This window comes from Rhinolophus sinicus, linkage group LG09 (assembly GCF_036562045.2).
Source record: "Rhinolophus sinicus isolate RSC01 linkage group LG09, ASM3656204v1, whole genome shotgun sequence".
NCBI classification, from domain to species: Eukaryota; Metazoa; Chordata; class Mammalia; order Chiroptera; family Rhinolophidae; genus Rhinolophus; species Rhinolophus sinicus.
The window spans coordinates 18727538-18753064 of NC_133758.1; the positions used below are offsets into that span (position 1 = coordinate 18727538).

At 40.9% G+C, this 25527-nt stretch overlaps 1 protein-coding gene across 3 annotated transcripts; it reads right to left on the reverse strand.

Moving 5' to 3' along the window:
* Positions 1–235: 235 nt before the first annotated feature.
* Positions 236–23743, reverse strand: ELAC1 (elaC ribonuclease Z 1). 3 transcript variants are annotated; one of them, XM_019721816.2, is made up of 5 exons: positions 23523–23743; positions 21129–21273; positions 17351–17515; positions 11594–12061; positions 236–10190 (listed from the first exon to the last, which is right to left on the reverse strand). In XM_019721816.2, the coding sequence occupies exons 3-5, from the start codon at positions 17505–17507 to the stop codon at positions 9724–9726; spliced, it is 1092 nt and encodes a 363-aa protein (XP_019577375.2). In that variant the 5' UTR covers positions 17508–17515; positions 21129–21273; positions 23523–23743; the 3' UTR covers positions 236–9723. The 3 variants fall into 3 exon arrangements, with proteins under 3 accessions (XP_019577375.2, XP_019577382.2, XP_019577367.2); XM_019721823.2 differs by lacking the exon at positions 23523–23743 and adding an exon at positions 22914–23516; XM_019721808.2 differs by lacking the exon at positions 21129–21273 and having other exon boundaries at positions 23523–23734.
* Positions 23744–25527: the final 1784 nt, after the last annotated feature.

Here is a 25527-nt window from a genome sequence, read left to right on the forward strand (position 1 = left end):
TTTGGAGCAAAAATTAATATAAGACCCGATATTATATTATATTATATTATATTATATTATATTATATTATATTATATTATATTATATTATATTATACCTGGTCTTATATTGTATTATATAAAACCTGGTATTATATATTATATTATGTTATATTATATTATATTATACTGTATTATATTATACCTGGTTTTATATTATATTAAAATAAGACCGGGTCTTACATTAATTTTTGCTCCAAAAGATGCATTAGAGCTGATGGTCCAGCTAAGTCTTATTTTCAGGGAAACATGGTATTATTGGAGAGTTTTGAGCAGAGTAGAAACATGACCTGAATTATATTTCTAAAGGATCATCTGACTGCTGACATTGAGACAGACTGTCTAAAGCAGCACTGTTCAATTGAAATATAATGTAAGCCACATATGTAATTTTAAATTGTCTAGTAGCCACGTTAAATATAGTAAAAAGAGACAGGTGAAATTAATTTTGATAATACATTTTATTTAACCTAATACGTCCAAAATATCACATCGACATATAATCAATGTAAAAAAAAAATGATTGAAATGTTTTAGACTCTTCGTTTCATACTGTCTGAAATCTAGTGAGTACTTTCCACTTGCAGCATATCTTGGTTTGGACTAGCCGCATTTCAAGTGCTCAACAGCACATGTGGCTAGTGGCTTTTACACAGATGGAAAGCCATGTACCCTGGCCCTACCCATCCCAAGCTGGGGGGTTGCAGGCACTCCCTACCCCCTCTCTGAGCTGGTGGAGCACTCTGTGGGCATTCCCAAACTCCTGGGAGTGGAAGTACATCTAAACGATGAGGGAACAACCTAGGCTCCAATTTGGGGTTTAATAATGATCATGTCTAATTTGTACAGCACACTTACAGTTCTAAATGTTTATCTATAATAAGTTATTAATCTTCATAACAATTTATTCATAGCAATACTATTACTATTCCAGATTTACAGAGGAGGAAACTGAGGTATAGGAGAGATGAAATAATTTATTCAAGACCACTTCAGTCTTATTTCAGAGTCTGTGCTCTCATCTACTATACCAGTGGTCCCCTGATGAAATTTTTCACCATTCCTTTTTTTACCTTGTGCTTGTTTTCCATTTGACTTCCTTTTATTAATATTAGAGTAGTCCCCCTGTATCCATGGGTGATACATTCCGAGATCCCCTTGGATGCCTGAAATCATGAATAGTACTGAACCCTATATATACTATGTTTTTGCTGACACGTACATACCTGTGATAAAGTTAAATTTATAAATAAGGCACAATAAGAGATGAACAGTAACTAATAATAAAATAGAACAATTATAACAATATACTATAATAAAAGTTATGTGAATGGCTTTGGGGCCTTATTAAGTAAAATAAGGGTCACTTGAACTCAAGCACTGTGATACCATGACAGTCGATCTGATAATGGAGGGGACTACTAAGTGACCGATGGCCAGGGAGCATCTAATCCTAATAGGTTATCTTCTTATTCTTTTGGATTTCCCATGTATATAATCATATCACCTGCTAACAATGACACTTTTATTTCTTCCTTTTCAATCTTTATACCTTTCATTCATTTTTCTTGCCTTATTACACTGGCTAAGACCTTCAAAGCAATGTTGGGTCTGAGTAGAAGTGGTATTCAGTGGGCATCCTTGTCTGTTTCTCATCCCAAGGGGGAAAGATTTCAATATTTTATTACTAAATATTGTAATGTTTACAGTATTTGTTTGCAGATAATATTTATCACATTAAGAACATTCCCTCCTGTTCTTCATATGCAAGAATTCTTAGTATAACTGAGTAATAAATTTTGTCAAAAAATGTACCTATTGAGATCATTTTACTACTTTTTTTCCCATTAATTTTGTTAATGTGCCAAATAATATTGATTTTCAAATGTTAAACAAACCTTCCATTCCTGAAATTAGCTCCTTTTGCCAGGATGTTTTACTCTTTGCATATTACAGGATTCAATTAGCTGATTATTTTCTTTAGGGTTTGTATTAGAGAAATTAGTCTGTAATTTCCCTTCCTTTTAACATCCTTAAATTTTGGCATCAAGGTTATGCTGACCTCATAAAATGAGTTGGGAAGTGTTCCTTTTTATTTTCTGGAAGTGTTTGTGGAAGAAAGGTATATTTCTTCCTTAATTGTTTAGAATGAGTCACTAGCAAAACTATCTGGGCCTGGAAGTGGTTTTTGTTTTTGTCTAGTTTTAGAAGGGTTTTAATCACAAACTCAGAAAATCTGAATAGTCCTAGATTTTTTTCTTGTGTCAGTTCTGGCACATTTTGTTTAAGGATGTTGTTTTAGTAATTTTATCTAAAATTAAAGTTATTTCGTATAAAATAGTATCCTTTTAACTTATTAATATTTGTAAGCTCTGCAGCACTCTTTTTTCATTCCTAATATAGGTATATTGTAAATAATCTATCATTGGATCAAATGATGAATGGATACATAAAATGTGGAACATCCATACAACAGAATATTATTTGGCTATAAAAAGAAATGAAGTACTGACGTAAGCTACAACTTAGACACATCTTGAAAACATTATGCTAAGTGAAAGAAGTCAGTTACAAAGGACCACATATTATATGATTCAATTTATATAAATACACAGAATAGGCAAATCTATAAAGACAGAAAGTAAATTAGTGGTTGGAAAGTAGATTAGTGGTAGAAAATAGCTTAGGGCTAAGAAGTTTGGGAGGAAAGTGGGAGTGACTGCCAAAAGATATGAGATTTCTTGGGGGATAATGAAAATATTCTAAAATATAGTAAAATATAGTCATAATGATTGCACAACTCTGTGAAAATATGAAAACCCATGCAGTTGTATGGTATGTGAATTATCTCTCAATAAAATTGTTTAAAAAATCTGTCATTGGACAGATGAAATATTCCTTGATCTGGATTTGATTAGATCCTCCTTCAATTTTGTCCAAAGCAGCAAACTGGAAACTACCCAACTTGCAAAAAAATTTCTTACCTAATCATTCATGTATAAACCCCAATACAATATTTCAATTATCTCTTTCTTTGGAATCCCAGATGTTTGTCATCCTGGAGCATTATGCAATGAAACCAGCAAGACTCTCTACGCTAGTTCTCAGGAAGACTGATTTCAGGAAGTATTTCATGTGAAAGCACGCCTGTGTATCCTTAGAAAAGTCTTTGCATATCCTCAGGGGTACAAATAACCTAATTCGAAGACCACTGCAGTAGTAGGTTATACTGCCTCTCAGTACAGGCCCGTGGGAGATCGTGTTCAGTATCCACTGGCTGTATGAAGATGGTTTCGTGGTAAGGCCCTTTGTAAGCCAGTTGGGATCAGCATTTGATTGCTTACCCAGGCACGGGTATTTCTACAAGGCAATCTCCAGTCCAGGAGATGGTCTCATTTGGACAAGCCTATGACCTCTGGAAGTCACAACAACGTAGAGAACCACCTAGACAAGATACTCTTGGTTTCATTTTGGTGACACTGAACTAAATGTTGCTGAGCTCTACCTGAGGCCGCTTGAACAGTTTCTGGCAGTTAGTTTCTGGGATTTACATAGCTGGGAAACTTGATCCCTTGCCTTTCCCCTTTTACTTTTTTTGTGGGCAAATTTCATCTTTGTACCTGCCAAGTCTGCTGGGTATATAATTAGCATGGTGACATCTGAGCAATAGTGTTTCTCTGCTAGCTTTATTTAGGAGTGGAAATTTTTTTTTTTTACTTTGGATGAACTTAAGCACCCTCCTCAATTTCCTTGTTATCCTAGATATGACAGCTTTTTAATCCTTACAATATGTCTGTCAAGGACACAGAAATATCTGTATCCACATGTCAGCTGGCGTTACTCTGTCCTTTAAGATACATATGAAATTGGCTCAACGCCTTTCCTGCCTCCCAATTTTATGGGTTATGTTTCTGAAAATTCTTGGGAGACTTAGGTTCTCGCGGTCACCTCCGACTCCAGCTCCTGTGAACTGCCTCGGTTTTGGATTGCGTCTCTCACTCCTGCTGTCCCTTTTCTACCCAGGTCAGCCCACTCATGGAATTCAGAACTTGTTCTTGTTTGGTGGTGTGCATGGTTGGGGAGGGGTCCACAAATGCTATGAGTCTAGCTGCCTTCAAAGAAAGTTTGGGGGAATTGGAGGGATTTACTTCCAAACAATGCAGCCACCATAAAATTAACATCAGATTCTCCCACCACTTCCATCCCCTGGTAGGGCTCCAGACTCCTGCGCGGCATTTGGCCTTCTTCTCCCCTCATTCTGTATTACCTTTGTTCTGACTTTCCTATGCATAGCAAAAGCCAACACTCCAAATTTCTTAGGCAGAGAAACTCCTTTTCTAGCCCTTTCCCTAGTTAACTCTAGAGAACTATCTGCACATCTTACGACACCAAGCTAAAGCTTTAGAATTAGTATTAATATTTATAAGGATTGGCCTCATTAAGGTCACAAGTAACCGATGTCTTCCTCCCGGTTTTAGTTCAGAGATTAAAGGTGGGGATTTTTGTTTGTTGTTTGTTGTTATTAATCAGGAAACATCCCTAGGAGAACAAGGTATTGCATCTTAATAGAAGAACAGGATGTCAAGGAAAATGGAGCCAGTCACCACTTACTGAGTGCCTCATATGTTCCAGGCACTGAGCTAAGAGCTAGGGCACACAGGGAAACAAAATCAGACAGTTCTGCTCTTGTGAAGCTTACAGTTCTAGTGAGAAAGAGAAACGTCAAATACTCACACAAGCAACATGAAAATATAAAGGGACAAGCACCAGGAAGGTGGGTCGCGGGAGCTGTGAGAAGAACATGCTACCAAGAGGTGACGTCCAGGGCTTCCAAAAGGATGTGACAGCAGTCGTCATAAGGCCCAGTAAGGGTTACCGTGGGGAGCGGAGAAAGAACATTCCAGGTCCAGGGAGCAGAGGAGCCGCCTGTGCCAAGGCTGTGCAAGAACAGAAACCTCCCACAAAGGACTAAGAGAAGGTTGGGGCTGCAAAAGTGAGTGGCATTCTGCAAAAGGTTGGACAGGGTGGGTAAGGCAAGGCCATTAAGAAGTTTCAAGTAGGGGACGGGGGTGGTGCTAGGCTCAGATTTACATTTTGAAAAAAGTTGGAGACCAGCAATTGATACAATTATTCAGAGCAGTATCTTACTATGTGCATGTGTTTTAATGTAATTTTTCAGCTAAATGAATACAAACACGCATAACTAGTTCAAAATATCAAACAGCACTAGTTCTATTAGGCTTATGAGAAACAGTAGTCCTCTGACTGCCCCTCACAGACCCCTTGCACCTTCCACTAAGGATCCCTTCCTCCACTCTTAACTACTCTTTTGGTATTTACTACCCTCCCCTCCTTTTTTAAAAAACATAATATGCTTAAAGTGCTATTTATTTTTCAGTTTTAAATATTGTTTAGTTCCTACTATGGAAGAAAATATCTTTCTTGATCTTGCCCCATGTCCTGCCACACCCCTCCTTAACTCTGTTCTTATCCTGCCCAGAGCAAACATTCAAAGCATTACCAGCATTTCCTTTTTATTCTGTTCATATAAGAAAAAAAAAATACTGACTCATTCATTACTTGAAAAATACATCCATCAATAAGGACAGAATCAGTACATTTCATTATAAATTTATACCTTTGTGAAGACAAAAGTACCTCACTGTACATCTGTCATGAACATATTTGTAGCAGTAAGGATTTTTATATCCCTCTAAGTAAAAACGACCAAATTTTTAAGTTGGCTTAAGATTATTATAAGAAAAAAAAAAAATCACAGTTGAATTACATGTGCTAATTGAAAGACATAATAGTTATTTGTACTAGGAGGCAAAAATAATTTTATAAGACAAATGTCTTGAAAGAGACGTGATCTAAAGGTCATTAATTGATGATACTCCATTATCATCTATGATGGAGCAATGAAACGGGCCTCTGTCACGCTGCGGCAGAGTGTGGAATAGAAAACAAGTGGGAGATTCCTATGCAGAGTCTAAAAACATAAGTCAGATGTTTTGATCTTCAGAGAAGTCAATCCTCAAGAAATACTCAGAGATACAAAGATTTACGCCCGAGAATATTCATATTATTATTCAAATAGTATATTATTTACACATAATGGAAAACAATCTCAATGCCCCCAAAGTAGGAAAATGGTTAAATTATGTTAGAACTATAGACTGGAATAATATAAAATCGTTAAATTCATGCTTTCAAAGAACAGTTAATGCTGTGGGAAAATGCTCATAATGTTAAATGAGAAAAACAGTTGAGGTCAACCTACATGTAAAAATATGCATGTGTATAATATACACACATGTAAATATGTTATATGTTTATATATAGATATATATAAAATATCTATACACATTCCAATTTTTTTAGTGCACAGAAAAAAGACAGTTTTTTTCTCCCATGGTGATCTGCCACCCATATACTTCAGAATAATGGGGGAGGATGGGCTTATTTATACATGCAGATTCTTGGGTCCCACCCCAGGACTACTGAATTCGTCTTTGTAATCAGAGCCCAAGGATCTCTGTCTCCTTACACCCTTGCCTACCTCCGTACGACCTTGTGGAATAGTGACTCCACCTCAGCTGCAGGACCACTGGGCCAGAAGTAGCTCTCTGGTGGGTGGAATTCGGGGTCATCACCTTCTTTGCTTGAACCTTTTTTAAAAAAATTCTCTACTGAGCATGTGCTGCCTGTATGATTAAAAGTTCACTGAAAATATATTAACGAGGCATGAGTATTAGAAAACAGCTAATTTGGGGTCTACTTGGGCAAGTCTAAACACCTTTTGAGAACTGGAAAGTGCGTATTTTTTATCTAAAACAAGCAGTTACTTGTGGATTCCTGCCAACTGAGTGTAGATACGGAATTCATTACCTCAATCAATGGTGCAGGTAAAAACTAGAAATATAATAATTTGGGGGAAGCATTAAGGAACAACAGCATTTCTCAGGGTTCCAAGACGTTCCTTGCCAATAGAGGACGCAGTGATTGAATAAGTTCAGGCACAATACATATTCTAATCCCTTCTTAGAGTCCTACAACCACAAGCAGAATACAGGATCTGGGAAGTCCAATATACGTTTCATTCTTAACTCTAGCTCCACAAATTCTTAGAGTGTGTCCTACCCTTAAGAACAAATTCTAGGCCAAAAGAGTCCAAGAAAGAATTCTCACTGTGGACTGATACCCTACACTTGATCCAACGTATCAATTCATTCCCACATTCCTATGGTCTCTGAGGGCTTAGCCCACATGTATTAATAGAGCCTGATTCTAAGGGCACAGCTCAGGTCAGCTACCAAATAATGCTCAGGAACAGCAAACTGAGTGCCAGGCTACAGGATTAGAGCTGCATGTTTACTTTTGTTTACTTATCTGTCTCGACCACTTAGACAGTGAGCCTGGGATTTTGTCTTATGTTCCTTTACATACTCCCAACACAGTAAAGCCTGGCACTTGGTTGGTACTCAGTGAATGGGGCACCACCAACTGGGTAAAATGTTCTGGACAAATACAGTAATGAAATGGGCTAGGCACAGGTCCTGAACTTTAGGTCCTAAAGTTCACAGGCTCACGATATCAAGGCCTCATTTCATTCGGTAAACGTTTCTGAATGCTTACTATGGGTGGGTATTTCTAAAAATGCAGAGGTGACTAAGACACACAGCCTTCACCCTCAAAAGCTCCATGCAGTAGAGGTACTAGTACTAGCCATGCCGTCTTATGCAGGTTTGGGCACACACTAAGTGTCTAATAAATGCTTGTTTGAATTGAGTTCAGAAACCAAGTTTAAGGCTGGTCAAAATCTGGTACTTTCGCGGTCCGAGAGCCTAGAGCCAGAATCAGACCCTCTGGAGGCTGCTTCAGAATGACTGAGGTCTTGAGGAACTAGACCCATCTTGATTATCGCTACTTCAGGGACTCCAGAACTATCCAGGAGTATTTTTTTTTAACTAAAGAAACCCCAGAACCCAAAGAAACTTAACAGTGTACACATGACAATACTTCCAAATACGTTACGTGTACTATAAAATTCTACGTTCTTGAGATGATAATAAACAGTATATGGTGAAACAGGACTAAAAGTGGGGTTCAGTAGAGCTGAGAGGCTCAGGACTGCAGGACTTCTCAGTGCTTTTAAGCAATGTGCTACGCTCTTCTTAGCCACTGTCTTATTTAAGCTTCACAATGATCCTAGGACATAGGTATTATTTTTCACATTTTAGAGATAAGCAAGCAGAAGCTCAGAGAAAGTAATCTGCTCCAGACTGCACAGGTACCACCAGAAGGTACACAATGGGACTCTGAAGTCAGGTCTACCTGGCACCGAAGACTGGTTTTGGACCACTCCAGCAGTACTGTTTTTAATATATCAATGGACACTAGAACACTCCCAGAGAAACACATAGCATAAAGGGTTTCCCAAACTGATTTGATTAGGGAGCCCTTTTGAATGAATCAGTACTTGAGACTAGCTTTCCATGTAACACATTTTGAGAAATATTGTGGGGCCAATGACTCAGAGATACCCCATGGCAGACAGAAGGGAGGTAGAAGACACCTCAGAAGGAAATGCTATTCTAGAAAGAATACTTATTAAAATTGTGCTCAAAGAATTATTAATAGGAACACCTAAATTAAACCTCAGTTGAAAATAGATATCATTTATTTACCTCTGGATTCATAAGCTCCAGCTCATGGCTCATTTCTGTCAAGTAACATTTGATATGACATTCTAATTCCAACATATTTACTTAGCTACTTCTTTAGGGTTTGTTGTAGAATTTGACTTTCCTAGTAGTTCAACTCATTATGTCACCAATTTTGATAAAGCATATTCACACTGGGAGTATAGGTTTTAAGTTGCTATGTACCTGCAATTTGTATTTTAGGGTGAGATAATTCTTCATCGTACAGGACTGACCCAAACCTTGCAGGATCTAGCATCCCTGGCTCCTACTAACTAAATACCAGTAGGGCTCTCCCCCCACTCCCACTCATTTTGACGAGAAACATCCTCAACAATTTGAAAACTCCATCTAGGGGAGTGGTATCATCCTCAGAGGAGAACCACAGGTTCAGAGCAAACCGGAAAGTTCAATAACATATTAATTGAAGGATAAACACCTGGCCCACCCCTGCATTCAGTATTCCAGCAAAGAATTCAAGATTGAACATGCCAGCTTCAATCCTGCATGTCCAATGTCTCCTTACACTTCTCTCTCTTCTGTTAATAACACGAACAGATTCAATACCAACGGCCAAATACCATTTCTAGCCTAGAGGGCCAAGCCCTGTGTACCTTGCCAACAACAGCAATGAAGCCAGGCAGAAGCTGAGCCCAGGATTGTACGGGGTCCTGGCGTGTATCTGAAGCAACAGCCACACAACACAAAATGTACCTGACTAGTCTATCATTTTGTCCAAGTTGGACTTTAAAAAGGATGCTGTTATTTGTTTTCTTTTTTAAATGATTTATTATCAAAAAGTTTGCTCCCTCTCCCTGCGGAGTCAGTTCAGCAATGCAGCTCCATCCTTCTTAGGATTATTAGGACCCAAATAATTTTCGACCAAAACCACAACGACAACAGCAACAACAACAACAAACTTGGCTGCGGGGTCAGTAACATGTGCATAGACAGGGCATATGCATTCAGGAACACAGCTTTCATTTCTTGATCGGAACGCCAATCACCATAAAATCTTCTGCTAGAGTCACTTCTTGGAAATCGAACACCGATTCTGCTTGCTTTTTCAGTTCTACAATGCCATCTGTTTCTCCTTCTCGGGCCCAGGCCACTGGTTTGTACCTCTGACTGAAGTGAGTGAGAACCAGCCTCTTCGCTCGGCACTGCTTGGCAAAGGCGGCTGCCATCTGCGGTGTGCTGTGGCCGTGCTCCTTCGCTTTGTCCATCTGGGCGTCATCCAGCGTCGCTTCATGGATCAACAGGTCTGCTTCAAAGCACAGCTTCACTCCTCCATCACCCACAACCCCAGAACAGTCACCCAAAATGCAGATTTTCCTTCCAACAATGGGCTTTTTTAAGACATCTTGGGGAGAAATTGTAACGCCATTTTCCAGAACAACAGAAATTCCATTTTTCAGCTTCCCATAGGCAGGACCTGGCGGGACACCTAATGATGGAGGCAGATAACATCACATCATGGGAATGGAATTTATGACTCGAGACTCTGTTTTAACAGCACGGCAAATAGCAAATAGCTAATGCAGCCAATTCTTCCTATAATTGTTATAAATATTTTACTATTTGTGGAAAACTGGAATATTTGTACATTGTTAAACGTTCAGTGTTGGCAATGCCCTTGTTCTTAAAACATTTCCCAAGCACAAGTGTCAGATGAGGTTTAAGCTCTCAAGCCCCACTAGGACCATCTCACAGTTACGATAACAGCCTTGATTCTCTGCTTGTGTGGGAATAACAGTGTTTGTGAGTGTTTTTTTAATAAGTTCATCTTTGGGCAAAATTAAAGAGTCCATTTAAATAATGACAAGGTACCTACAAACTAACTCGCTTAATAAAAAAATGGTTAGAGGGCATTGTTTGGGTCACAGGATCAAGGAGAGTTTCCGGCAATTACGTAATCTTCCTTGGAGATGGGGCAGCTCCTCGCTTACCCACTGGGCTTAAATCTCACACTAACTTAGAAAAACACTGGTCATCACTCTGGACACATTCAACACAGACAGAATGTGTGCACTGATTCCAACATGAATCATATGTAAAGTTTCTCAAAATAAGAGTATTTCCACAGGTTTTTAGATAAGAAAAATATCTTTCCTCATTATTTTGCATTTTGTTTTAGTTGGGAAAGGAAGACGGTGCGTAAATAAAGAAACAAACACACGACAGACACCATCGTGCTTTTTATGGCTCTGCCATGGCCGTGCCAAGGAAGGTGGTGGACACCGCCTGGAGAGAGGCACTGTGGATGCCCTCAGGCACACAGGCCGAGCGTGGAGGAGGCACGCAGCCTCAGGTGGACCCCAAACCCATCTTTGGGGGTTGCTTTCAACTATGATGAACCCAGGTAGGCAAAATGGCTGAGGCGCGGTGCACCGAACACCAGATTAACTCAATCAAGGCAGAGAAGGAAAACCCTGAAAGCTGTTGGTTGCAGTTGCAAGGTTATGATATAGCAAATATTCTCAGGCCAAAGGTATCATTGAAAACATATTTCAGAAGGAAGACGTGAGAAAATAAAAGCCTAGACCTAAGACAACAACCACTACCCTGCCAACCAAGATAGGGTAAGCTGAAGATAAGACAGACAGAATGTGCATCAGGGGAGCTGAAGAGAGAAAGAGTCAAACACACACTTGGGTTTTGCTCTGAGTAGCACCTTTTGGCCCCAGGAATTGCCCTTAATAAGCAAACCTTGAGCAAAAGAAATAAATGGAGAAACTGTCAGTTTTAGGCCTGGGAGACAGGAAAGGAAAGTCACTATGACACTTGTAACTACTTCAGCTAACAACAGCTTGATTGATCAGAAGGAAAAAAACAAAACAAAACACTTACCAAGGTCTTTCAGTTTCTGTGCATTGAGTTTACCTGGGCGTTTCTTCTCCACAACTGAAAACCCAAAGGAGGGAATTCGGTGAAAGAGGCGAAATGCTTTTACAACAAACTGTTCATCATCAACCAGAAGGTATGAGTTGTCTTCCGAGTCTAATAGGATAGTTCTTCCTTTTCCCTCTTGGGAAAAGCTGTCTGTCCTATTCATGTGTGCCCATTCCTTTAGCTCCTCTATGGGACACTGATCTGCCGTAGGCACCAGCTCGTGAACCACGTAAGGGAAGAGCAACTCTGTGTGAGACAGTTCCATGGTTCGCCAGATAAAATCCCGAAGCCCTGCAGGGCCATAGATTTCAATAGGCTGTTTGGTGACCGTGGAGCCACTCTGCAGGCTGATTGTGCAGAGGAGGCCAGGAAGGCCAAAGAAATGGTCTCCGTGAAGATGCGTGATGAAGATCTTGGTAATTCTCCCTTTTGATTGAGGCAGAGAAATAACATTGGGAATTTTTCAGAACTACAAATCCATACAAAACTACTTGAAACACGCATAACAGCTTACATAGAAAGCAGTGAAATGAATTTAGAGTTTTACTTATCACCATAAACTTATTTTTTAATATTTTTCTATATGATTCCAGAAGCAAAAAAGACAGGCTTTATTTCACTAGATGGTTTTAACAAGACATAATTTTTCTAATAAAACATCTTCAAATTATATAGTATTACAGTTTTTAGAGTATTTTCCTACATATCCTCTTAATAACAACAAAAGCAGCTGCAATAAGGAACTGTACCAAATTAATTCACTTAAGTAACTAGACTGGCCTCAGATGTCAAAAGCAACTAACAGTTACACTGCCCCCTATGGCTCCCTCCGAGAATAGCAATTATGTATTCCCAGCAAAAAAAACGAAGGTTCCCCAGGCTCCAACTGACTGAAATCAAAACTGCCTTTTAAGGACTTTCTACACTGGACAGAGATTAATCAACCAAGTTAGAGCCTGCTTGTCTCAGTGAGGTTGAAGGGGGAGGATAAAAGGGAAGATGATGAGGGAGGGAGAGGCAAGGGAAAAGGGAGGAAGCAGGAGACAGGAGACGAACCAGCGTGAAGGACTGAGAGGGGAGGAGGTGGGCACAGAAGCTAGAAGGCAGATCCCCTATGGTGTTATGTAAAGGTATGTGGACTCATCCCGTCCCTTCAGTCTGAACTAACACAACAGCTTCTTCAGTGCATATTGGCTTAGGTTGTAAGTTGATTTACCCAATGGGAAACAGAATTTACTGCTGGTAGGTGGAAAGACGCCACATCACCATTTTCCTGAGATGCACCACAAGCGTTTAAAACAATCACAATCAACACATTTTTAGTATAACAGAGGCTCGTGGTCTTAGCACATGGCCCACCTATTGCAAATACTTGCTATCATAAAAGAACAGGACCAGTTCATTGATACAATAAAAGAACAGGAATAGTTTGCTGTAATGTGATTTGTCCTGTGACATCAAGGCAAAAATGTTCCCCGAGCGAGTTAGTGCACCAAGCCCAGGGCCCTGAGGCAGAGAACAATAGATTGGACAGAGGCTGATTTTGGACCTTGAGAATCCCCAGGAGGCACTCTAGACGTTTCCTCAAATGCTCCTTTCTGTGTTCTCTTTTCAGTCTTTCCTTTTACTGTTTTTTGACTTTTAGAACCCCTTCCTGCTATCCAGGCTGCCAAGGCACCCACAAGTGTGACCTGAGGCCTACAACGGTTGCTGAGTCCTGATCTCACTCAAAAGTGCTGGGTCAGACGTTCTGTGCCCTCTCACTATCTGCTGCAAAACAGAGCCATACTGAAACCAAAACAATCTGTGAACCCAAAGCAAGTGAGACAAATTAAGTAAGTACACAATTGCTTCCCACAGTTGTCACATGTTCAGGGAAGACAAACATTTCCTTTTTCAAGACACTTTGATTTCAGAGGGAGAAGGAATGGCAACCACAATTATCAAAGGTGAGACAAAGCTATCAGATGAAGAAAGAAAAATGAGTTCCCTTTCAATTGAGAACAAGAAAGTTACAGGAGAATATGTCATCCATTGAGGAGTGGAATACTAAACACACTCTAAGTGATGATGCAGTTATATTTACTGTCCTAGGGAGATGTCTGCAATATATTGCTTGTATGTTAGTTCAGTTGAAAATAAGCAGGTTACAGCAAGTATAGTGGGATTCCATTATAGAAAATTACACACACACACTCCCCTACACCATGGCCATATCTACATGTACAGAAAATTTACCTATGAGATGGGGATATAGGCTTTTCTTATTTATACATTTTTGCTTTCTTTGAACTTTTACAATGAGCATTTATACTTTTTATAGTCATTTTTAAGGGAAAAAGGAAGGTTTAACGCTCAGTCTTTAAAATTATGAAAGAAGTAGACGTGGCAAACCTACACTTGTTAATCAGGCACTTGCAGGGTAGGACCATGGAAGGCGGAAAGAAGTATGTTTGGGTAAATAGAAAGTACGTCCTCATGAAATATTATTACCCCAGGAGGTTGGACACGCTGAAAGGGTTTCAATGAAACAAATGGTGATAGGTCCTTACTGGGTTATTGAGAGAAACCAAGATGTATGGAGGGTACTGCATGCCAGTCTGAGACTGGGGGCTTTTGAAGTGCTACAGAGTCATAGAGAATGTTCTGTGATTACCACCTCACCTTCCTCTCTGAGGCCAGGACATTTTTTTAAGCCAATAAAAATTTAATAGGCTAAGGTTTCTCTTAGGCTTAATTTAATTAATTAAATAATGCTTTGCCAGGCTTAGCTTTGCAAACTGTTTACTTGAAAACGACTATGTAAAGAAGCTATAAAATATTAGAGAAAGGTATTGTGGCGGATAGACTTGAGGTGGTACCCATGGCCCCTGGCTCCTGGTGTTCACGTCCTTCTATAATTCCCTCCTCTTGAGTGGTGGGACTTGTCACTTGCTTCTAACCAGTAAAATGTGGCACAGGATGCAATGTGATTATGTTACCTTGCCAGTAGATTTCCTCCTGAGTTTCTTTCTCCCTTGCTGGTTCCACTTCAAGCTACCATCAAGCAGAAACACACATGACCAGAAACTGCCTGAGGCCTCTAGGAGCTCTGGGCAGCCTCAGCCCTACAACTATAAGGATTCTGCCAACAAACTGAGTGAGCTCTGAAGCAGATTCTTCCTCTAGTTGGGGCTCCGATGAGACTTTGGCCCCAGCCAATAATGGGACTGCAGCTTAATGAGACCCTAAAGCAGAGAACCCGGATAAACCACGCCCGAAGTCCCTGATCCACAGGCACTATAAGATAATAAATGCAAACAGGATACTGAATTTGTAATCTGTTATGCAACAATAGATACCTGATACAGTATTTAGTAAAAAGTAAAGACTTATTCACCATACCCAAACCTCTAGCACCCACACTTAACTGTTTCTTGTTTCTATTTTAATTATGCTGCCACCTCAACTTCTAATATCTAAACTGCTAAAATTATAGCCTCCACTGGTGGTTTATACCTACCCTGAGAGTTCTCACTAAAGGAGCCCCTGTGTGATCCAAGGGCCATAAAGCATAGTACCTGCCCTTACCTCAGGGTTTCAGCACAAGACGGTATATCATTACAACTGACCTATGTGCACCTCGGGGCCAGGATTCCCGAGTAATATTCCCTAGTTTCTTCTTCCAACAGCTCTTTTCCTAACTTCCTATCCAGATCTGGGACATCACCATCTGTAACTTGTAATCATTTTTCACTTCTTCACACCCTAGACCTTCAATCAGTCACCACCACCTGTTGGCTCAACAAGTATCTCTTATATTGAGTCTCTCTCCTTCATCTGTATCCCTTCTTCCTGCTTCAACATCCTCATCCTCTCTTCTTGCAGCTGGTATCCCTAATGCTATGCTCTCTCCCAACACCTTTGCCATAGGAAAACTCTGAACAAAAACACAAATCAGACCATGTCATTCCCCTGCTTAAAAACTTCTAATGGTTCCTTATTGCCAATAGAGTAATAAGGTCCAAATACCTTAATATACCATGGAAGACTGCACTTACTTACTTACAGTGTTCTTATCTCTCACCCGTTTCAGCCAAGTACCCCATACTCTGGATGACTTAGTATTTCCTCAAACATGTCATTTCTCTCCTGGGAACTCCCTTACTTGTTCTCACTTTCTTGTCTGTCCCCTGAATGTACAAACCTACTTCTCTCCCCAGAGAAACTTCTATTTATCTCTTAGATCTCAGTTCAAGTGTTACCACCTCTGGGATGCTTTCTCTGAACACACAGATACAGTGAATGCCCCCTCCTTCATGCTCCAAAATTACTTAGAAGACACCTCTATTATTCTACTTATCACATTACACTATGACTATCTGTATGTCAGTTTCCACCAAGAGACCCAGAGAGCCTTGGATGCTACAACTGTATTTCCTTTAGTCATCAAATGCCATGCACTGTGTTGAGTCACAGGAATAATAACTCAGTAACCACCATTTATCAAGACCTGATAAGAGAGGCACTGTAGTAACTGCTGGACTTCTTATTCAGGCACTAATTGAACGGCCCTTTACTAGGCATCTCCTAGGTCCATAAGTGCTCACTGAGTGTAGTCCAGGGAGAGAGTGCACACAGCAACAGCCAATTGAAATAACATCATTTTAGACACTGATGATGCTCAGAAGTCAATACAAATAGGATGGAGCAGCAGAATGCCTGAGGAAGGAACTACTTCACCCGGAGGTTCCAAGCCGCTGAGATGGTACTTGAGCTAAGAGATAACTGATGAGAAGGAGACAACCACACAGAGAAGGGATTATTATATATAATGCTCATAATATCCCTTGTAAGTAGAGTTTTTACCCATTTTCGAGATGAGGAAGGTAAAGGTTAAGTTTGCTGATCTGCTCAGGTCACAAGCTGAGACACAGCTGCACTGGAACCCAGGGTTGCCAGACTCCAGGCCGAGGCTTTTTACCACTGTACTCCTCGGTCTTCCTTCTGCTGGGCCTTTGCTCACTCCATTCCCTCTGGCTGGAATGCCCTTCTTCTCTCCAGCCCAGGGAATCCCTCCTCTTCCTTCAACAACTCACAAGTCACCTTCTCTGAGATGCCTACCCTGATAACCCCAAGTGGAAAAAGAGCATGTCCCTTCTGTGAACTTCTACTGCCCTTTGCAATCGCTCATGATACTTACAACTATCTCCTGGTGGAAATAAGTGTGTAGACCAGGGGTGTCCAAACTTTTTTCAATGTTTTTCACCAAGGGCCATATGCGGTAAAATACACAAATAGCCGGGCCACTCACTCGAGGTGAAGTATGTATTGCCTCACCTGGTTTATTTAAGTAAACTAAATATATTTATGGAATTTGCTGCGGGCCAATTAACAATGGCTTGCGGGCTGCAGTTTGGACACCCCTGGTGTACACTGTTCCTTTGCTTGTGCAGTAGCCATCTAATATGCCTGTTGTATCTCACTCCATCCTCTATCCCCTGAACCTCTATAAATCTTTGCTGTCAACAGTTCCAGGATGAATGAAAAGTGAATAAATGAATGAAGTTCAGTGGGTGTGGCCAAATGTCTGAGGGCCTTCCCCGTCGTGTCAGGATTTAGTACTGAAGTGGGATGCAACTGTCACGGCTGTTTCTGAGCAAAGGGCCAAGGAGAGCCAAGGAAAGGAAGCAGAACAAAAGACAGTCTTAATGAGATAGCTGAATGCACACTAACCTGCTTTCAGTTGGCTTTTCATAAGCTGTGTCTGGGTTCCCTCCCCACAGTCAAAGAGCCAGCATTCACCCTCACACCGAAGGACCAGGGCAGAGGCACCCCGAGTTGGGGATGGGTATGCTGCGCCTGTCCCCAGAAACGTCACATCCATAGACATCTTCTACCCTGCAATGGAAACAGCACCGAGGGATTATTTCACATCACTGCTCAAAATCATCAAAAACAGGTTCCTGAGAGATTTACTGTAATTTATGGCAGTGAAACTATTCTGTACCATACAGTAGATAGACTCTTCATTACGAGTATACATTGGTCAAGACCCATAGAATATACAACACAAAGAGTGACTGAATCCTAATGTAAACTTCAGTTAATAATGTATCAAGGCCGGCCCAGTGGCTCAGGTGGTTGGAGCGCTGTGCTCCTAATGCTGAGGTCCCTGGTTCGATTCCCACATGGGTCAGTGAGCTGTGCCCTCTACAGCTAAGATTGTGAACAATGGCTCTCCCTAGAGCTGGGCTGCTGTGAGCAGCCGGAGGTTGGTGTGAACTGCAGTGAGCTGCCATGGGCTGCTGTGTGCTGCCGTGAGCTGCTGTGAGCGGCTGACTGACCGTGGACCGACTGCCTCAGCCGGGAGAGCGCAAGGCTCATAATACCAGCACGGGCCAGGGAGATGGGTCCTACACAACTAGACTGAGAAACAACGGATTGAGCCGGAATGGGGGAGGGGAGGCAGCAGAAGGGAGAAAAAATAAAATTTAAAAAACAGTAATAAAAAAAATGTATCAATACTGGCTCATCAACTGCAACAGAGATACCACACTAATGCCACACTATTAACAACTGGGCACCTGGGTGTGTGTGTGAAGACAAGCATATAGGAACTTCTGTACTTTCCACGCATTGATTTTTTTTTAAAGTTCTTCTAATTATCACTAAACAATAACAACCACTCTATTTGAGATTCTGAGATGGGGTTTAATTACGCTTACTATCTCTGGTGCCCATGGCGATCAGCCCTTTCTCTGAACAAATATACACATAGCATTGCTCTGCAATACTTCAGTAATACTGATACCTCACAGGAATGCCCAGTGAATATCTCACTCCCCTAAATGACAGGGTCCACGACTGGTTAGAACTTGGGTTTCTGCTATTATAAGTGATCAGCAATAACCTACTGAGTGTGTAGATTTCTGCCTACTGCTGGCATCTCTCTTTTTCCTTTCACTATTTCTGAGCACACCTACTATTTCTGATATACTTCCGTGATGGGAGCTGTGAAACAAATAGAATAAATTCAAATTTACACATAACCAATTATAGATTATCCACACTGAGGGCAGGGAGGAAAACAAACATAAATAATTTTAAGAAAAAATACTAAAATAAGAATATTTGAGAGAGCTGGGTAAACATACAAAACTATCAATAATTTTCCTCAGTCCTAGCAATAACCAGATAAAAATAGAAATGGGAAAACTCATTCACAAGAAACAACAAAAAACTTATAAAATCACTAGAAATACAGTTAATAGGAAAGGAACAGGCCCTAAAAGACCCAAACACATACACATTAGGTTTCATGATAGGAAGACTTAATGTGTTCATTTTTTATAATTAATGTAGACATATTTAATGCAAATTCTATTAGATTCCCAGTGAAAGTTTTCTTGGAACCAAAAAACAAAAGATCACATGGAAGAAAAACTAAATGTCTAAGAATGGGCAAGAAAATTACATAAAGTAGTGAGTAGGGACTTCCCTTTCTAGATATTACACTTACTACACTAATCAGGTATAACTAAAAGAGAATAATATTGGCACAAAAAGAGGTGAAAGGGACAATGCAGAAATAAATATAGGTATGCATGGGAATCAATATATAACAAAAGTGTAAAAAGAGTGACTTATTTAATAAACAGCACTGTCATAATTGACTATTTTTGCAGAAAATAATGAAAGTAAGATTCTCACTTTGCATTGTATATAAAAATACATTCCATGGGGTTTATAAATTTAACTGTTAAAGGTCTAATAAAATCTGCTTAAAAAATTAGGAGAATATGTATATAATTTGGGGGATGGGAAAGCCCTTATTGGCAAGATAGGAAACCCAGAAAGGGGGGGGAGGAAAGGGCATTTTCACTACATAAAAACTTTCATATATCAAGACTCATAAAGTCAAAGGGCCAAAAAAACACCTGGAGAAAACTGTTTGCACTGTGTAATAAAGCGTTAAGGCCCCTAAAAAAAAAATTCATGTAACTGCATTCAAAAATAACTGATACAGGGCAGATGGCTGGCTCAGTTGGCTGGAGCGCATGCTGTCAACCACAAGGCTGCTGGTTCAACTGCCGCAAGGGATGGTGGGCTGCGCCCCCTGCAACTAAGATTGAACAACAGCAACTGATCTTGGAGCTGATGGGGCCTGGGAAAAACACACTGTTCCCCAATAAAGTCCTGCAAATACACACTGTTCCCCAGTAAAGTCCTGTTCCCCTTTCCCAACAAAATCTTTAAAAAATAATAACTGATACAATAGAAAAGTGGATATATACAGGAAATTCACAGAAGAAATCCAAACAGAAAATAAGCATGAAAAGCGCTCAGTCTCCAGGTAGTTAGATGTGTCGTGCGAGGCGGCCTGAGGCGGCTTGTGGGATCTCTATTCCCGCTCCCCATATAAGAACGCAGGATATGGTGAGGCCAAAAAGGAACACCCACGGAGCCATAGGTAGGGGAGTCACACCACTATGGTCTCACTGGAGGCTGGGTTCACACGACGTGCAACCTGTTGTCTGCTTTGCTGCCAACCGACCGACTCTCCTCCACTCTGCTCCGTAGCCGCGGCGGTTATATTAGTGGCCAATAGCTCACTGGTTACAGCTGACAGCCAACTAGCCACAGCTGATGGCCATCCAATCACAGTTGATGGCCATTTACTACCTGAGCCAGCACCTTTTCACATGAGGCCAAGAGCCTGGAAACTGCTCTCTGGGGCTCTGTCCCCACAGAGGAAATGCAAATGAAAGAAACGGACATATTTTCCACAAATCAGCTGGCGAATACTAATGTTAGCCAATGCTAACGAGGACAAGAAAAAATGGTAGTCCTGTCACTAGTGGTAGAAGTGTGAATTGCTATTATGTAATCTGGTAATGTATGTTACTAACAGTAATAATGTCGCTAATTACGACACACTTTAACCCAGCAATCCCATTTTGGGAAATCTACAACAATAAAGGATCTATGTACAGTGATGTTGACTGCAGTACTTTTAAAGTGGCTAAAATTTGGAAGTAATCTGAAAAAAAAAATCAGGAAACAATTGAATTTTTTATTGTACATTCATACCATAAACTGTTTATTAGGAAGCTAAATCAGGTCTGTAACTCTTGTCCTGGAGGTATGACAATAAGAAAAGTTACAGATGGCTATGGCATGATCTCATTTTATAATAATGTCCAAACTCCCTACATTTATATAAGACATCAATGTCTGGTGTCGAAAGATACATACCACATTGCTAATACTGGTTATCTCAGGGGTGATTAAAATGGGGGGGATATTATTTTTTCTTTTGAGTCTTTGAATTGTTTTTGGTTGCTACAAACAGCCTTTAATTTACTTAATTTTAATTTATTTTGTATTTATTTAATATTGATGATTTTAAAAAGGTGTCATAGGCTGAACATGCTGTCCTAACTACGTATCACCTAATCCTCCTTTCAATTTGGGGATACAGTGGGCTCCCCAGTCCCGTCACCCCACACACCTGACACACACAAGTGGTACATTTTCCATTTCAAACACAAGCCTTTAGGTTACTGCTAGTGTCTCTTCCACGTGTTACTCCACATTTTCACTTTCAAGATCGAACCTTCCTCTGATAATTCAGTAGTTTAATTTGCAGAGGCTTCCTAATGGATTGCAGTTTGCAGGAGAGGTGAGAATAAACAAAAAGAAAGTTAAAAATATAAAAAGCTAACAAATGCAGAAGGAATAATAGAATATAATCACTTTGTAATCCCTAACAAATAATGGATCTAGGCCAGTGGTATGTAACCCTCGAGCAAATTAGAATCAGCTCTTAAACATATCAATGATTGGGCTCCATCCCAGAACAATTAGACAGGCAATTCTGCAAATGAGACGTGTTTTAGTATTAAAAAAAAAAATTTTCCCCCTATGATTCTAATGTGCAGTCAGAGCTATGAACCACTTAGTGAAAGGCTAATGGAGAACAGAACTATAACGGACCGGATCAGGCTGACTTGAACTCACTAGTCAGTCAATCTTTAAAAAAAACTTCTTATTATGAAAAATTTCAAACACATACAAAAGCAGAGAGATTAGTATACTGCGTTGCCACATACCCATCACCAAGCTTCAACAATTATCAACTTATGGCCAATCTTATTTCATCTATATCCCCCAATCCCATCATCCAAGAACACTTGATAAGTGGCATTGTACCGTCCACCAGGAAGCACATGCTTTCTGGCTGTCTCTCTTTTCCTGATGTTAACAGCCATTAATGATCATTGCCAGGATCCATTATCACATTAGGAGTTGCCAAAAGCTGATAGTCTCTCATTCCTTCTGCAGTTATTAGCTGGCATCCTTCTGCATATCCCAGGTCAATTATTTAGTTACCCTGTGGTGCAATTTGTACAGAAAAGATTCATTGATCAATCTTAACACCACAAGACAGACAAGACCTTATCTAACTCCTAGTGTGATGCAATATGAAGGACATAGTAACTATGAGGTTTTCTTGCCCAAAAGAACCTGAAACTGAAAAAAGCTGGAATCTAAATACCAGCTTATTAAAGAACACCACAGGGATGGAAAACAAAATCCTGCATGCAGGAAACTTTACAGGATAAATGACTTGATTTTTTCCAACAAGTGAAATACAGGGGGAAAAATATATATGTGTGCATGTATGTATGTATATGTATATACATATATATGTATGTACATACATACATATATATAAAGAGGGAGAGAATAAAACGATTAAGAGAGATATGAGATGTCAATAAATTGTAACATATGTAGCTTGTTTGGATCCTCATTTGGACAAACTGATAATGGGAGGGAAAAAAGACAACTGGGGAACTGTAAATGCTGACTGGATAGATGATAACATGAAATGCTTATTAGACTGATAATGGCTTTATGTTTTAAAAAGGAGTTATTGTGTTTTATAAACATAAACAAGTATTTAACGGATGAAAGGGTACATTCCGATTGCCTTTAAAATAATCCAGTGGGGGTGAGGGTAATAGATACAACAGGATTGATCATGAGTTGGGAATTCAGTACACTATCCTATTTTCGTATATTTTTGAAAGGTTCCATAATAAAAAGTTTAAACACACACCAAATAATCAAAACCCCTCCACTAGGTCGGGAAGTAATCACAAAGTATTTATTCAATCAGTGGTGCATGTTTTTGTGACATGTACCATTCTAGGCACTAGGAATTAAAAGAAACCTGCCTTCTGGGACAAAAACACTACCGCTTGCTTTCTCATGACTATCACTGATGCACCTTGGACGAAGTGCGTATTCTGTCCGGTCACAGCACGCGACCATAGTACTGTCACCATGGGCCAGTGCCTTTCAGTCCCCGCCGCGTATCACAATCTCCCGGTGATTCTGGTGCCTTAGCATTTGGAAGGCTTCCCAAATGAGTCTCAAGGCTGCCGGGTTGAGACTCAGGTTCCAGGCAGGCAGTGCCCACCCTGCGATCCCCGTGGTACAGGGAGGGCAGATACTGCCATCCTCCATTTTAGAGATTAAAGAGCCGTGGCCTGGAGACTTAGGGTGAGTGGCCCAGGCAGAGTCACGGCCAGAGGCCAGGTCTCCGGCCACTAGCCAGCCCAGGCTCTCTTCCAAGTCAGTGTCAGTCTCCCAAAAGGATGGGTGGGCGGCGGCGGAAAGGCGGGACAGCGGAGGCTCCCGCCTGCGGGGGTGGACGAGGGGCGTCTACGCTCCAGGGCGCTTCCCGGCCTGGGTGCTCCGCGCGGGCCCGGGCCGCGCAAGTCGGAAGAAAGTGCGCGCGCTTGCCTGCGCGACCCAGGCCACACGGTGGCCGGGCGGGGGTGGCGGCAGCGCAGACCCTGGCCCGAACCCCTCCGGCGCGCCCTGCCCCACTCACCCTCTCCCCGAGGCCCGCGGCGGGAGCCGAGGGAGGCGCAGGCCCACACCGAGGCCCAGCTGTCCGCGAGGCGGCGACCGGCGCAGGCGGAAGTGTGCCGTCGGCCGTGTCCGCGCGCGGCCGCTCTAGGACGCGCCGGAGGTCCGCGCTCAGTGGCGCCCACCCGGCCCCTCTGCGCCCGGAGTCTGGGCACCGGCTTGAGACACCTTCTCGGCCCCACAATGGGGCCCTTTCCTCCCTCCCTGCCCGCACCAGTTCGCTAGATAGGATGGTGGCAGGAACCCGCGAGGACCGGAGCGCCAAAAATGAAAACGTTTACTGTTGTTTGTGTTTCGTGTCATGTTTTCAAGCAAGAGTGTTGTCCCTGATGCTTTGCTCATGCATCTGTTTGTGTAATGTCTATTCTTTCGTTGGGATGAATCTTTCAGCCACGAAACCTAAAAGTTTAAGCTTGAGGTGCCTTAAGAGAAAAACGCAAAGTGTCTTTGAATCAGCGTTCATTCCTCTCAGCATTACTATTGATCATGCGTCTCCACTCGTGTTCCACTTCCCTATTCCAAGAACACACCGGAATACTTAAAATCTGGAGCTGCCTGTGCTGTACTCGCCAGAAGCGTTGCAGACGTGTTCTCTTAGGTTGCGCACAGCATAGCCTGCTGGACGCGAGTGGAAAGCCCGGGCCTGCTGTGTGCAGAAGCTGCACGAGGTGATAGAAATCACAAGGGGGGAAAAACTCATTCGGTATAAATCCCAACATTTAGAAAAAGTATTTCAAGCTCCGATGCAGTGCCAGATGCAGATTTTCGCTTGACGAATTCGAGGTGGTCAAAGTAATCAGCAGCCAAATACTCCTATTTGTGGGGTTTTTTGAAACTACCAGGGAAAGAGGAATCAAGAACACTTTACCCCACCCCTCTCCCCCACCAGACTACTTTGCTCAATAAAGCATTAAGTAATCTACTTTTTGGCCTCTTCGAAGCTTTTATTTATTCAAATATTGAGCTCCGATTTTGGGGACAGTATTATTTTTAATGCTGAATTTTAAAAGTTAAGTCGTGGTCCTTGGTTTTAGGAGCATACGTTGAGGTTGGGAAAAAGATGTATCTGAAAACCATCCACTAATAATATGAGGGAACAAATGAGAAAGCAAAAGGAGTGATCAGAATATGGAAAAGGGGGGATCACTAGTCATGAGATTAGTTAAGAGGTAGGAATTGAGCAGGTCTTGTAAGGATGGTTGACTTAAACTAATGTGATAGAAAAATTAAGGTGTATTTGGTCACGTTAGGTCTGATTTAGCATAGTATTAAACACTGGATTTAGCAAAGATTTTGAACTTGATTCTGATACTTGCTAAGAAGTGCTAAAAAAAAAAAAAAATATTCTACAGCTAACTCTTGATCCCAACTCAGCTAGGTGTTCCCCACAGTAGTACCCTCCGTAGACCATTTCGGAGGTTCATAGCTTGTTTCTGTCCACCCATCAAGGCTTCCTACAACTCCTTAGAGGTTATTACTTCTTTAGAGAATAGTGGATAGAACTTTTTGTTCATGTTTAAAATTTTCCATTATGGGAAATTTTACACATACAAAGGCTGAGAAAATGTTTAGTGAATGTTTATGTGTAATCATCACTCACCTTCAACAGTTAGCAATATCTGGTCCTTCTTGTTTCATATATAACCCATGCCCCTCCAAAAGCAACAAAACCCTGGATTATCTTAAAGCAAATTCCAGACACAATATCATTTTAGCCATAAACAATTCGATAAGCATTTAAGGAACCTTTCTTTTTAAAAATTTCATCACTACAGAATGATGGTGGGCAGTTCAGTGTATAAACATGAAAGCACATAAAAAATACAACCATAATATCATTATCATAAAGACACTAATTTAATACCATCAAATCCAGTCACTGTTCAATTTTCCTGATCATCTCAGAACTTTTTGGAGCCTATTTATTCAAGTCAGAAAATAAATTACCATATAAAATTTTTAAATTT

What these genes read in the sequence shown, in the direction of transcription:
- ELAC1 (XM_019721816.2), bottom strand. Translation starts at nt 17,507, where the DNA reads ATGTCTATGGATGTGACGTTTCTGGGGACAGGCGCAGCATACCCATCC. An exon ending in GAAAAGCCAACTGAAAGCAG is followed by an intron (nt 12,062 to 17,350) that starts GTTAGTGTGCAT and finishes CTCAATCAAAAG; the next exon opens with GGAGAATTACCAAGATCTTC. An exon ending in ACAGAAACTGAAAGACCTTG is followed by an intron (nt 10,191 to 11,593) that starts GTAAGTGTTTTG and finishes CTCCATCATTAG; the next exon opens with GTGTCCCGCCAGGTCCTGCC.